Source organism: Lynx canadensis, chromosome B3 (assembly GCF_007474595.2).
Source record: "Lynx canadensis isolate LIC74 chromosome B3, mLynCan4.pri.v2, whole genome shotgun sequence".
NCBI classification, from domain to species: Eukaryota; Metazoa; Chordata; class Mammalia; order Carnivora; family Felidae; genus Lynx; species Lynx canadensis.
The window spans coordinates 38613004-38626223 of NC_044308.2; the positions used below are offsets into that span (position 1 = coordinate 38613004).

The 13220-nt window shown below is 41.1% G+C and overlaps 1 protein-coding gene across 3 annotated transcripts in view; it reads right to left on the reverse strand.

The window, feature by feature from the left end:
• Positions 1-1051: 1051 nt before the first annotated feature.
• DIS3L (DIS3 like exosome 3'-5' exoribonuclease) overlaps positions 1052-13220 on the reverse strand; it is a 34283-nt gene continuing 22114 nt past the window's right edge. For 2 of the 3 annotated variants that reach the window (XM_030317880.2, XM_030317881.1), the window contains exons 8-17: positions 12211-12380; positions 10484-10645; positions 8545-8792; positions 7893-7985; positions 4733-5266; positions 3078-3232; positions 2800-2978; positions 2281-2426; positions 1732-1906; positions 1052-1643 (exon numbers count right to left, since the gene is read on the reverse strand). In XM_030317880.2, the coding sequence (XP_030173740.1) occupies positions 1335-1643; positions 1732-1906; positions 2281-2426; positions 2800-2978; positions 3078-3232; positions 4733-5266; positions 7893-7985; positions 8545-8792; positions 10484-10645; positions 12211-12380 (2171 nt within the window). In that variant the 3' untranslated portion in view covers positions 1052-1334. The remainder of the gene's footprint in view (positions 1644-1731; positions 1907-2280; positions 2427-2799; positions 2979-3077; positions 3233-4732; positions 5267-7892; positions 7986-8544; positions 8793-10483; positions 10646-12210; positions 12381-13220) is intronic. The other variant, XM_030317882.1, reaches the window with a different exon arrangement.

Sequence of the window (13220 nt, forward strand, 5' to 3'; positions counted from 1 at the left end):
TCTGCAATGTACACTTCTGGTAAAATGTTTAAAGTTTTATATGTGCTTATGTATATTTTGAGGAGTCACTTTAATACTTAAAGCATCACATGAAAGGCTGACATATTGTCTGGCCTGCGTGGGTGCTAGGGAAGTTCCAATGCTCCTTGGTACCTTAACAACTGGTGGGAGAGAAACTTGCAAACTATCATGGGGAACACATAGCACCTAGGGAGGACTCACAGGACACCTTTGAGTTGGTGGATGAGAGTCCAAGGATTGAGAAGAACATGTCCAATAATGATACGGAAATGAAAATCTAGAAAATAAGGAAGACTGAGGCATGGCAAATATGAGGCTACAAGTGTTAGGACCAGATGGTAGGTAGACCCGATTGGAGTTTTTCCTGCCTGAGTTTATCAGCTTGATAGAGGGGTAAGTTACAGATAAGGTACCATGTTGATAACCAAGTTTATGATTTTTTTTTTTAAGTTTATTCATTTTGAGAGAGCATGAGCTGGGGAGGGGCACAGAGAGGTGTGGGAGAGAATCCCAAGCAGGCCCCATGCTGTAAGGGCAGAGCCCCATGCAGGGCTCCTCTGTATCACAAACTGAGATCATGACCTGAGCTGAAATCAAGAGTCGGCCACTTAACTAACTGAGCCATCCAGGTACCCCTAAAAAAATTTTTTTTAATGTTTATTTTTTGAGTTTGAGAGAGTTCAAGTGGGGAAGGGGCAGAGAGAAAGGGAGACATAGAATTCAAAGCAGGCTCCAGGCTCTGAGCTGTCAGCACAGAGCCCGGTACGCGGCTCCTGAACTGAGATCATGACCCAAACTGAAGTCAGACGCTTAACCGACTGAGCCACCCAGGGGCACTTATGTATTTATATTTTTAAATGTTTTTTTTTTTTTTTTTTTTTTTTTTTAACATTAATTCAAACTAGGTCTTATCTGAAGGCAACCGGAAAGTTAGCCTGACAGATGTCAGAGGGGTCTATGACCCAAATGGCCCAGTGTGGCAGTTACTAGGAAAATTAACTTATTTTGAAAGAATGGATTTGAGACAAGCTAATCAAAAATCAATGCTGGGTTTATTAAAAAGAGACTGGCAATCGGACTTACAGAGCCACCATTCACGATGTGTTCATTTCTGAAAAATCCGTTTCCACAGTGACCTAATTGCACTTTAACGAAGCTGTAATTAATAATGATGAGAAAACGTTTTGTGCATTTGTGATCTACCCATTTCCAGTTGACTAGTACATTAGGTGACACAGAACATTGGATGTTAATGTTAAAAAGAAGGTAAAACATTCACAAAACAGCTCTTTTAATGAAGTAAGGAGAATATCTCACATTCCATAACTGTTTGAAACATCCAGAAGAGCTAGGTCCCTTATCTCTTCTAGAAGCATGTACAGGCTTCTTCCCTTTGTTTGGCAGTATTTTTGATAATCTTCCTGGATGACGTTTACTTTGACTTCTTGGGCAAGCTGAGCTTCCTCCACAGATCTGGTTACTTCTTTCACTAAATCACTCTTTAGCAAGAGGGAGCTCTGATGAAATAGTTCTGTATCTGGTGACACGTACGGTTTGTTGCTTATTATTTCGAGCCTGATTGTATCAGAATGGCAGCGGGAGGCCTGTACAGATATTCTCACCTATCACAGAGGAGAAAGATGCTTATTACCAGATCACATTCTTTATACTTTACATTCAAAGCAAGGCTTAATGTAGATACGGACTTACTGTTACGTGGTCAAACAAATGGAACATAACAGATTCCCCTCCTGTTGTGGTTGAGGTGATTTTGTTTTGAAATCGCTGCAGGGATCCTGGTTTCCATTCAGAACGGCCATCTGGGCCGCAGGAGATCACCAAACCATCTTTATTTTTTAGGTAAGCAGCACCTTTAATCCCAAACCTGAATGAATCATGGCCAGAGTAAAAATCCAGAGATAATGTATTCTTAGTATACAAATCTTATATACTTAATCTAGAATGTTAGTTTCTCTTCTAGATTAAAAACAACTTTTCCTCTCATTTACCTCCAAATATTTCACTGAGCAGGTGGAGAAGTATTTTGCTCAATAAGAAAGTAAAATCCTATCTGCACACTGATAACAGATGTACTAGATTCTAATCTTTATACTTATGTAGTGCATTATTCTATTACATCATGTACATCTATTATATCATGTACCTATAAATAGTTCATATAGCTATTTTAATCATAACTAATGGACTGTTTACATTCTACATGATTTCTTAACAACTATTGTGTTAGATGTAACATACCTTGGTATAAATAGAAGCACACCATTTGTTCTAATTGAATATATGACCCCATCAGATATGCAACGCTCCTCATTTTCTGGGTCCTTGTCTTTAAAATACATGCACTGGAAGAGCTCAGTGGACTGTTTCTGAGAATGCTGTGCTGCCTGGAAGAAGAAGCATAACCCAAAGCATGTTGACATTCCCGGGTGAAACATGGAATTTATACTCCCACAGCAAAGATGTCTCTAAAAAGGCTATATTCTAGAAAATTATTAATACAAATATTTTTCAGATATTTGGGGAAAATAACCTATCGTTAAATCTCCTAAACACACATTGTTACTTCAGAGCGTTTGTTTATAAATGTATTGAGAGCTATGTAAGAAACGTTACGATTTTTCATGTTATTTCATTGGTTAGAATAATGCTAGCATTTAACTTGCTAGAATATATGGTACTTCATTCCACTACAAAATGAAGCTGATATTCCCCTAGTGAAAGAGATGATGGGTAAGAGAACTTAAAATCCTGTCTTACTCGGTTTCTGTTGTTGATATGTCTGCATAATTCCTCAAGATCTTTGTTGCTGAACAAATTGTCCTTAATTTCCATTTTCTTATCTTTTGCGATGGCCGCCATTAACAATCGGTGTACTACGATATCTGAGTATCTTCTTATTGGAGAAGTAAAGTGAGTATATTTATCCAATGCAAGGCCTTCAAAAGGAAACCAAAAGATGGAAATCAACAAAAAGACATACTTTTAAATGACTCACTCAAGGTTATGGCCACACAAAAGAAAATGCTATCATTCACCATAATGATGGAACTCTTCCTCTGCACACGACCCAGTGGAGAAATACAGTGCATTAGACATCGCCTGCGTGGCCATCGATCGCAGCAACCTGTTTACAATGGGATCGTTGGGGTCATTCGCGTTATCCAGAGAATCAGCCAGTGTTTTATTGGACCTGACAAAAAAAACGGAAAAACTTTTATTTAGTCTCAGGCGATAATTTACAAGTTAATACTCTGTGGGACATCCTTCACTTGTCACTCAGAAGAAACTAAGTTTATTTTGGATACGTTTTAGAAGCAACTCTTTTCAGTTATAGAAATCTAGTTTGCTTTTAAGGTTTAAACACAGCAAGTATATAAATTTAAATACACTTTTTAAGAGTAATGTACTGATACCTATGTGGTTAAGTTAATGCCCAGCACATTGGAGGTGATCAAATACTTCTTGAAATGAATTCCTAAGACCCTTAACCTTAAACATCCCTTACAGATCAAAGGGTGGAGTTTTTGAAAATCAAGAATTATGGAGCCAGAGGGAGTTAGAAAACAAAACTAAACTAAACCTGAGGTGTACAAGTAAAAGAAACCTAAATTATTTTCCTTTTTTTTAGAAAGAGAAAAAGAAACAGGAAGTACTCTATTTACCCAAATAATTTTTAAAACCCAGGAAATAAAGAATTATATTAAAAAATGCAATTCACAATGTAGCACATAATTCACTTCTATAGGGCAGCCCACCAAGAACCGGAGGGAAGAAAGGCAGAAAATGATAAACAGGAGCATCAAGAGAGTACAGGCTAGTGAGAGCCTTCAAGTATGACAGATGTGGATTCAAAGCCAGATTCTTCCTTAAGTAACTGGTGATCTACAGGTAAGTCACTTACCCTCAGCAGCTGTAATTCCCTATCGGTAAACTACAAATGACACAAGATGTCCGAAAGCACTTACACCGAGTATGCCTGGCCCCCAAACACAGCTCGCCCATCCACCGAACAAACCAACAAAAGATACTATCACAGACATAGGTGCAAAAAAAAAAAAAATCATTTTGATAAATGCTATTTTAATTAGCACTAATCTATTACTTGAAACAAAATATTGAAAAAAAAATCCTCTATACATCTTACATCTTTTTTTTTTTTTTTAATGTAGCCGTTAGCTATTTTTGTTTTGAAGTAAACCCAGCATCGGGCTTAAACTCGTGACCTTGAGATCGAGAGTTGCATGCTCTACTGATTGGGCCCGGCAGGCACCCCAATACATCATTTTCAAAGGGAAAATCTTTTATCCTGGAGGGGGGCAGTAAAAATGTCTCATTCTATGAAGTGATGATATAAATTTACCATTGGTGTGGTGTTTTAGGATATTGCCTCAAAGATCTGGTGCATTTTTAAAGTACTGAAATCCATGGGATTACTTCTTAGTATTTGCCTAAGGGGCAGATGAAATTAAACCAGGCTCCTTACTTCTGCATTATGAATTGTAGTGGATCAACATTATGCCTAAATAAACTTGTTTTAATTTTAATCTCTATACCTACATTGTATAGTAAATGAAAAAAAGCTAACAAGTTTTCTATTTTGGGGCAAAGATCTGGCTGTCGCATTTTAAGAACTACAGTAAAATCGGTGCACGGTACTCCCTTCCCTCTGCCCCCTCAAAAGAGGAATTACCGTGTATCTATGAAGAAGCCTTTTGCTTTAGCACATTCTCGCAGTTCAGAAAAAAACTCCTGGTGTGGAGGAGGGTGTTGGCGTAACAAGGCCTGATGCGGGAAGCTCTCCCAGATCTTCTTGGCTACCCAGTGGTTGGCCAGGATCATGCATTCAGCCACCGTCTCATGGACCTCCAGGGGCTGCTTGGGGATGAGGTCATGAATGTTCTTTTTCTCATCCAGCTGAACACGAACCTCTATCCCTTCCAGTTCCAGGGCGCCACAACCGTCTCGTTTAGCTCGGACGTGGCGTGCAATGTCAGTCAACTTTCCAATGGCCCACGCTAGCTCCTCTAGCCTGGCTTGTCTGGTCTTCTCATCCAGGTCTCTGAATTCTGGGATATCATCGACAATGTTGAAGTTTCCGTCCAGCAGTTCCTGGGCTGCTTCATAGAACAGTTTGTATGCTGATCGAATAATGGTTCTGCCATACCACACTTTCTTAATTTCATAGGAGGTTTTATCCAATTCCCATATGACACTTACAGCATACCTACAAAACCAGTAATGCTGACATCATTATTCAATTCTTCCATTTTTTTTAATAAAAAAATGTGTTTAATGTTTATTTTTTGAGAGACAGAGCGTGAGCGGGGGAGGGGCAGAGAGAGGGAGACACGTAATCCGAAGCAGGCTCCAGGCTCCGACCTGTCAGCACAGAGCCAGACGCGGGGCTCGAACCCATGAACTGTGAGATCATGATCTGAGTGGAAGTCAGAGGGTTAACCGACGGAGCCACCCAGGTACCCTCAATTCTTCCATTTTTGGGGTAAGTAGAACTAGACTCTAAATGTATCTTGACAGGTTTAGGGCGCCTGGGTGGCTCAGTCGGTTGAGCATCCGACTTCGGCTCAGGTCACGATCTCGCGGTCCGTGAGTTCGAGCCCACGTCAGGCTCCGGGCTGATGGCTCAGAGCCTGGAGCCTGCTTCCGATTCTGTGTCTCCCTCTCTCTCTGCCCCTCCCCCATTCATGCTCTGTCTCTCTCTGTGTCAAAAATAAATAAATGTTAAAAAAAAAATTTTTTTTTAAAAATAAATGTATCTTGACAGGTTTAGTAAAGAACTGCTTTGCCACCAAATCACTCTACTTAAAAACCTATGCAATAGGGGCACCTGGGTGGCTCAATCAGTTAAGTGTCCGACTCTTGGTTTCCACTTAGGTCATAACCTCATGGTTTCTTGAGTTCAAGCCCCACTTGGGGCTCTGTGCTGACAGTGTGGAGCCTGCTTGGGATTCTTGGTCTTTCTCTCTTTGCCCCTCCCCCACTCACGCTGTCTCTCTCAAAATAAACTTAAAAAAAAATCATGCAACATATAAAAAACAAAAGGCTAAATTTCCTAATATTTAAAGAATTCTTTTTAATTTTTTTTGATGTTTATTTTTGAGACAGAGTGTGAGGGGGGAGGGGTAGAGAAAGAGGGAGACACAGAATCTGAAGCAGGTTCTGAGCTGTCAGCATAGAGCCCGACGTGGGGCTTGAACTCACGAACTGTGAGATCATGACCTGAGCTGAAGTCGGACACTTAACCGACTGAGCCACCCGGGGGCCCCTGTGAAGAATTCTTATAAATCAATTACTAATAGATAACTAAAAAAAAAAATGGGAAAGGAACATTAAATAGTTCACAGAAAAAAATACATAAATGACTGTTAAACATACACAAATATGTTTAACTGTACTCATAATAGGAAAAATGCAAGTTAAAACCACATATCATTTTCTTTCTTTTTCTTAAAAGTGTATTTACCTATTTTGAGAGAAAGAACCAGCAGTGGAGGGGCAGAGAGAAAGGGACAGAGGATCCAAAGTGGGCCCAGAGAGTCCAATGCGGGGCTCGAACTCACAAACCATGAGGTCATGACCTGAAGTCAGATGCTTAACCAACTGAGCCACCATGTGCCCCTAAGATACCATTTTCATCTATTAAGATTGGCAAAGATAAAAAAAAATACAACATACTGTGTTGGCAAGGCTTTAGGGAAATAAGCATTCTCACACGGTCATGGTGGGAATATAATTGGTTTAACCTTTAAGGAGGGCAATTTGATTACATCTCTCTAAACACACATGCATATACCCTTTGACACAGAAATTCCACTTGTAGAAATTTATCTTCCAGATACTGTAATTTTAAAAATGTGAAATGATTTATGTTTCATGTAATTCAGTACAGTTTGTAATAGCAAGACTGAAAACAATCCAAATGTCCATAGATAAGCAATTGTTATTAATATGGAATGATCTCCAAGATACATTTTTAAGAGAAAAAAAACCAAGGTGCTGAACAGTGTATATATATCACACACACACACAATGTCACCCTTTGTGCATAGAAGAGAGACCACACGTCCACATTTGCATGTATGTGCATTATATCTAGAAAACCACAGAAGAAATTGGTAGCTGGGGGAAAATGGTAGAAGGGAGCCTTTCGTTAAATATCTTTTGGAACCTACGGATTTTGGTTTTATTACATATTCAAAGACATTATATTAACTATAAACATTAACTATAACAGATAAACAACTCCCTACAGTTCATGATCGTCATGCAAAATAGCCTCAACCAGGGAATATGTATGCACAAAGTCGTATGCGTTTCTTTTTTTTTTAACATTTATTTTTTGAGAGACAGAGCATGAGCGGGGAGGGGACAGAGAGAGAGGGAGTCACAGATTCCAAAGCAGGCTCCAGGCTCTGAGCTTGACGTCAGCACAGAGCCCGACACGGGGCTCAAACTCACAAACTGTGAGATCATGACCTGAGCCGAAGTTGGACTCTTAACCGACTGAGCCACCCAGGTGCCCCAGTCGTATGCGTTTCTTCCCAGACTTTAGCTGAGTTTAAAAAGCCAACAACAGAGGTAGAAGCCGCCTCACAGTTAGATAAACGGAAAAGATGAGAGGAAGGGAAGGGAAGGCTAGAGAATAAATCTGCCTAAAACTAAGCGGGTGCGGGAGGGTACAGGGGGACAACAGGGGTGGGGAGCAGGGGGTAGAGCACATTAGAAAGAAGAGAAAGGCCAGAAGCAAGAGAACTGGGCATCACAGAAGAGCCAGGACAAACTCTGGAGATTACAAAAACAAAAAAAACACAACAAACTATGAACAAACTCACCTATCAACGCCTCCCAGAAGAGAGCACAAATCGGCGCTGAGCGTGGAGGGCAGCATGTCATAGCGCCGGTCTGCTAAATAGTAAGTGGTGGCCCTGTGAACGACACACGTGTGGGTGCGTGACCTTCAGCAGCGAGAGGCAGAAGTGCTGACTGCAGGGGCCACGGGGAGGGAAATGGCCAAATCCTCAGTGCAAATCCCCCAAGGCTTGCTTTTTCATAAAGTGCAGCCGACTGGGTAATAAAGCTATTCCCGTGCCCCCACTTTTCTAAGGGGTACTGCCTCGGGCTGAATGTTCTTCCACTGATAGGAAAAGGAAAAAGTGGCATGAATCTTACTTATCTAAGAAGAATTGGAGTGTAATGATCCAGTAGATCATATAAAAAGGTATTCCTACCTGAAACATTTAGCTCATTGCAATTTAGGAGGAAATGTGTGAAAGGTTCTGTTGAAAAAAAGGAAAGGTAAATGGATCAAGGTACTATTTCTCTAAAGGGAAAGGGGAGTGGACCTCAATTTTTCTCCCCCTACGAGGGATCTGCAGAATTGCACAGAATTGTGAAATGTTCGTTTTGAAAATCTGGGAGTGGAGAGGTACGAATATGTTACAGCCACACACACATAATCATAGTGTTCATTTCAAACAGCATTACCTTGTTCTGGCTTCGATGTCAATATACGAATTTGGTGCCACAAAGTGTGTCACATCTGCAATGTGGACCCCAAGTTCCAAGTGGCCATTATCTAAGGTTCTGACGGAGAGTGTGTCATCCACATCTTCACAGCCTTTCGGGTCAATGCTGAATACAAGATGGGTTTTCCTCAAGTCTTGACGTTCTCGTTCCTCTTCAGGACTCACCTTCCAGGGATTTCCTGGTGTGTTTACTGGCATCTCACACATCTGTCCAACAAGAGTCAGATATTCGGCAGTTCACACACCCTGAGTTTCCTAGGAGATTCTGGGCTCTCGAAGAGTCTCACTGCCACCTCCTAGAAGTCCCATTCATTCCCTATTACCTTTTGCAATTAACCTGCATTTGCTTCTTTGGATCAAGAATTATTTATCAGGTGCCTGATGTGTGTCAGGAACTGTGCGAGGCTCTGGAAAGGGCAGGAGCCAAGAAGAAAGACACAGTCTCCTGCCCCTGCGGACCCTTACAGTCTGTCAGGAAATGTGCCTGTTTCCGGCAGCTTCTTTAGTTATGGAGGTCAGATCGAGGATAAACAGAGGCTTATCAAGAGCACAACCTCTACCCATTTTCAGATGATTCATTTGTTTAAATGCAGTTGAGCTTTTAATTCAATTCAAGCCCTGAAAAAAAAGAATCAACGTGTCCCAAATACTAAAAGCCTATTCCTTAAAGATAATTTAAGCAGGACCAATCTAGGGCATTGTCTCTCCATTATTACTTGTTTAGGCCATCAATTTGCAGTTAAGTAGGCTAAATGAGAAGAGAAAATTCTAGTCCCATGAAGTCTAACCCATGCTTTATTTTATTCTAACATTTTCACTAAGAGCTGTCAAAGCAAGTCAACAAATAATTTCAAGAAACTAATGTTAAACATAAAAATTTAATAATGTAAAATATTCCAAGATATTTTACTATTATAGCTACTGTTCTGTCAAAAACTGTAATGAAAATAAGAACACCCATCCACTCTTGATGGCAATGCAAACTGGTCCAATTTTTCTCGAGAACGATCTACTGATACATAAGAAAAGCCACTTAAATTTTTAATGCCCTTTGACTTGATAATCTTACTTTAAGGATTACGTCTCAAGAAAAATGATGAAAAAGAAAAAAAAAAGAGCAATGTTGGTAAAATTGTTTGAAGTAGAGTTTTTTTTTTTTATACTACTGAAAAATTAAACAGCCCAAGGCCCAGCAATTGAGGAAGACTTAAACAAACCAGAGTACATCAATACACAATCAAGTGCCATAACCTTTACTAAGAAGTAGCTATGGCAATACACAGAAATAATTTTAAGTGAAAGACACAGAACAGAAAATAGCATGGACGCACTATGAATATAGTTATGCAAAAATAATAAACAAGATTTATGAGGATTTTATGAGATCATAAAGTGATGGAAATAACTAATGTTTAATGTTTATTGAATTTGTGTTTTCTGCCAAGGTTACAGAAACTGTTTCAGGAGCATGCTTTTTTGACCCACGGGTCAGAAATGTATAGAACACAAGAAGCCGCCTCCCGCAGCTCTGTGCAGGTCTCTGGTTGAATGATTAGGACAGGCAGTGGAGCCCAGTAGGATCTGTAACTGGGGACCCTCGTGACTGCTGGGGATAGATACGTACTGACAATATGATACTGACATACCATTTTTAAGCACAGTTGGAAAATGTAAAACTTTGAGAGCTGTGAGGCCCTAGGAAATGAACTATGCGCTTGAAACTGACTTCAGTCTGGTCCAAACACAGAATACAGAAGAGTGAGATTATTATCTGTGGCTTTCGTGAGTGGTTACCCAGTACAGCGATTTTTCTTCTTAATGACCAAACAACGAACGAATGCAAAAAGAAACTGTATGGAATGTCTTTCACCAGACCAAAGGACTCGGGGAAACCTGACCTGAGCTTCGGAGAAAGGGACCACCGAAATACTGTTTTCCACCAAGATGGTTGCAATTTCCCCTTCCAGATCCCCGATTCTTCCTAACACACGCACAAAATGTCCATTTGGATACACGGATGTTGACTCCCAGGAGTCGATGCGCACAACTACCCTGAAGTCCTGCATGAAAAAGAGAAAAAAAATCCACTAGCCCAGCAGCGGGAATTAAGTGGGTCAATGAGAAGCACCAAACAAACAAGAGATAAACAGCACCCAGCTCCAAAAAGAGTGGCCGATTTAACAGTGGGTTTTGTGTTTTGTTTTCCTTCTTGCTGTTTTACTAAATTGCCAGATGGTTATGTAAATGCCTGGCCCGATGCTTTGGAGGAAGGCAATACCTCTCTCCATCAAATAAGTAGGCTGGAAATTTTATTCTGTTAAAGAAAGCCAATTGTGGGGTGCCTGGGTGGCTCAGACACGAGTCTGACTCTTGGTTTTGACTTAGGTCATGATCTCACAGTTCGTCGGATCGAGCCCCATGTTGGGCTCTGCACTGGCAGTGAGGAGCCTGCTTGGGATTCTCTCTCTCTGCCCCTCCCCTGCTCTCATGCAGGCTCTCTCAAAATATAATAAATAAACTTTAATTTTTTTTTTCAACGTTTTTTATTTATTTTTGGGACAGAGAGAGACAGAGCATGAACGGGGGAGGGGCAGAGAGAGAGGGAGACACAGAATCGGAAACAGGCTCCAGGCTCCGAGCCATCAGCCCAGAGCCTGACGCGGGGCTCGAACTCACGGACCGCGAGATCGTGACCTGGCTGAAGTCGGACGCTGAACCGACTGCGCCACCCAGGCGCCCCAATAAATAAACTTTAAAAAAAAAAAAGAAAGCCAATTGTAACACATTCTAGTCAACATTCACAACACAGAGGAAAACCTCACTGTGCATAGTGCAAATTCAATTTCAAAACAAAATCTCAATTGTGGGAGCATGGGAGATACATCCTACTTTCTTTGAAGTTACTCTCTAATGTTTAAAGACATCTGTTAGTGGGGAAGGAGGTATCAGCGTGAACTGAACCCCACAAGCTCTCAAATTTCAGCAAACCCACGGGTCTGGAAAGCAGTGGTTACGCTTGGCCTCAGCCCGCGGAAGGCTTTAAGAGATGCAAAAGGTATACGACGACCCAGTTACTGGTTGGGGACGTCCTGCTTCGGTGTCTCATTTACAAACTGCACATATCAAATTGCAGATATCAAATTGGACGATGCCTATACGCTTCGCCACAGTACAGGCTAATTTCTAACTTTCTCGTGTATGTCTTCTCCCCAGTGCTATATTCCTTTATGGATAATCGATTCGGTGAAGTATCACTATATCATCCCTCCAGGGCAGAGTGATCGTATTTCTATATCACTTGCTGGAAGAAAGCTTGTTAGTGTTGGCAAAGCATATCTATTGAAAGTTTCTGTGTTGGACAGCTGGATAATGTATGCACTCTGTAGCTGTCCTACACAGCTCTTTCTAGGGCAGTTTCTCTCTGGCCTTCATTTATTAACCAAGGACTATTTAACAGATGGTTCTATATATTTAGAATTAAAAAAAAAAACCTGGATCTCGAAATGCTAGACGCCACCAATAATTTATCCCTTCTTATGCAAAGGAATTGACAGGGTTTCCTGGGATAGCTCAAAAGCTGGCAAACACAAAAGCTGGGGAACAGGAGAAGTACAATGTCAGCTACCTGGAGGGTTTCTGCTTGCTGAGTGCTAATTCGGATCTTGGGGATTCTGTAATCCCAAGGCGTAACTAGGATTTTCTGAGCATTTTTGCCCTGAGATTGGACCTCTTCTTTGGATGGAAATGTCACCACGTAATCCCGCCAGTTCTTCTGAAGGATGCCCACCACTCTGCCTTTGGGAAAACAAAACAAAAGAAGGCCTTAACTGGTGAGATGTCACCTATCTAGGCGCTGACTAGCTCGGCAGTGAGGAAGAAAACAGAAAACACAATGACCCGTTCGTATCAAGCACACACCCACACAAGTCGAGAAATGCTTAAACGTTCGCCTTAAGATGCCTGCTAATTTTTTTGAAAGATCACTTTTTTTTATAACATTGTCAGGATGCCCTCCCTACTGTGGGGTCCAATGTGACATTTAGAATCCATCAGTCCCACTTTCTCCTTTGCCCTTCCCTTATCAACCTCAAGTTTAGGTATGTTGGGAAAAGCCAGTAATCTTCACTTTTTTCAACTCACGCCCTCTCCTGTGCGTTTTCCCTTTCTTGCATTTTCCCACCAGCCAACATCATTTGGGCCAACCTTATATACAGAAAAGTATTCTAATCATAAGCCTGATACGTAGCACTTTCAATCATCATGGACTACGGTCAAGAAAAAACAAATTTTAATAGTCAAAAGTGCTATCTTTCCACAAATATTTATTGAGCCCCTACCAGGTATGAGGCCCTGTTCTAGGTGCAGGGAATGTAGCAGCATCAGAACAAAGTCCTTGATTTTCTGCAGTGGACACTCTAGTCTGGGTGTCTGTGGGGGTGGGAAACAGACAAGAAGAAGTAAATACAGGGAAGGGAATGATGTTTGCTCAGAAAGATATCAAGTAGGGTAAGGTGACCAACAGTAATACAGGGTCAGCAGTGGCCACTATTTTAAATAAAGTGACATCTGAGCAGAGACTTGAAGTGAGGGAGGTTGGCCTGAGGAGGTTTGGGGAAAGCTCATTTCCAGTGGTAC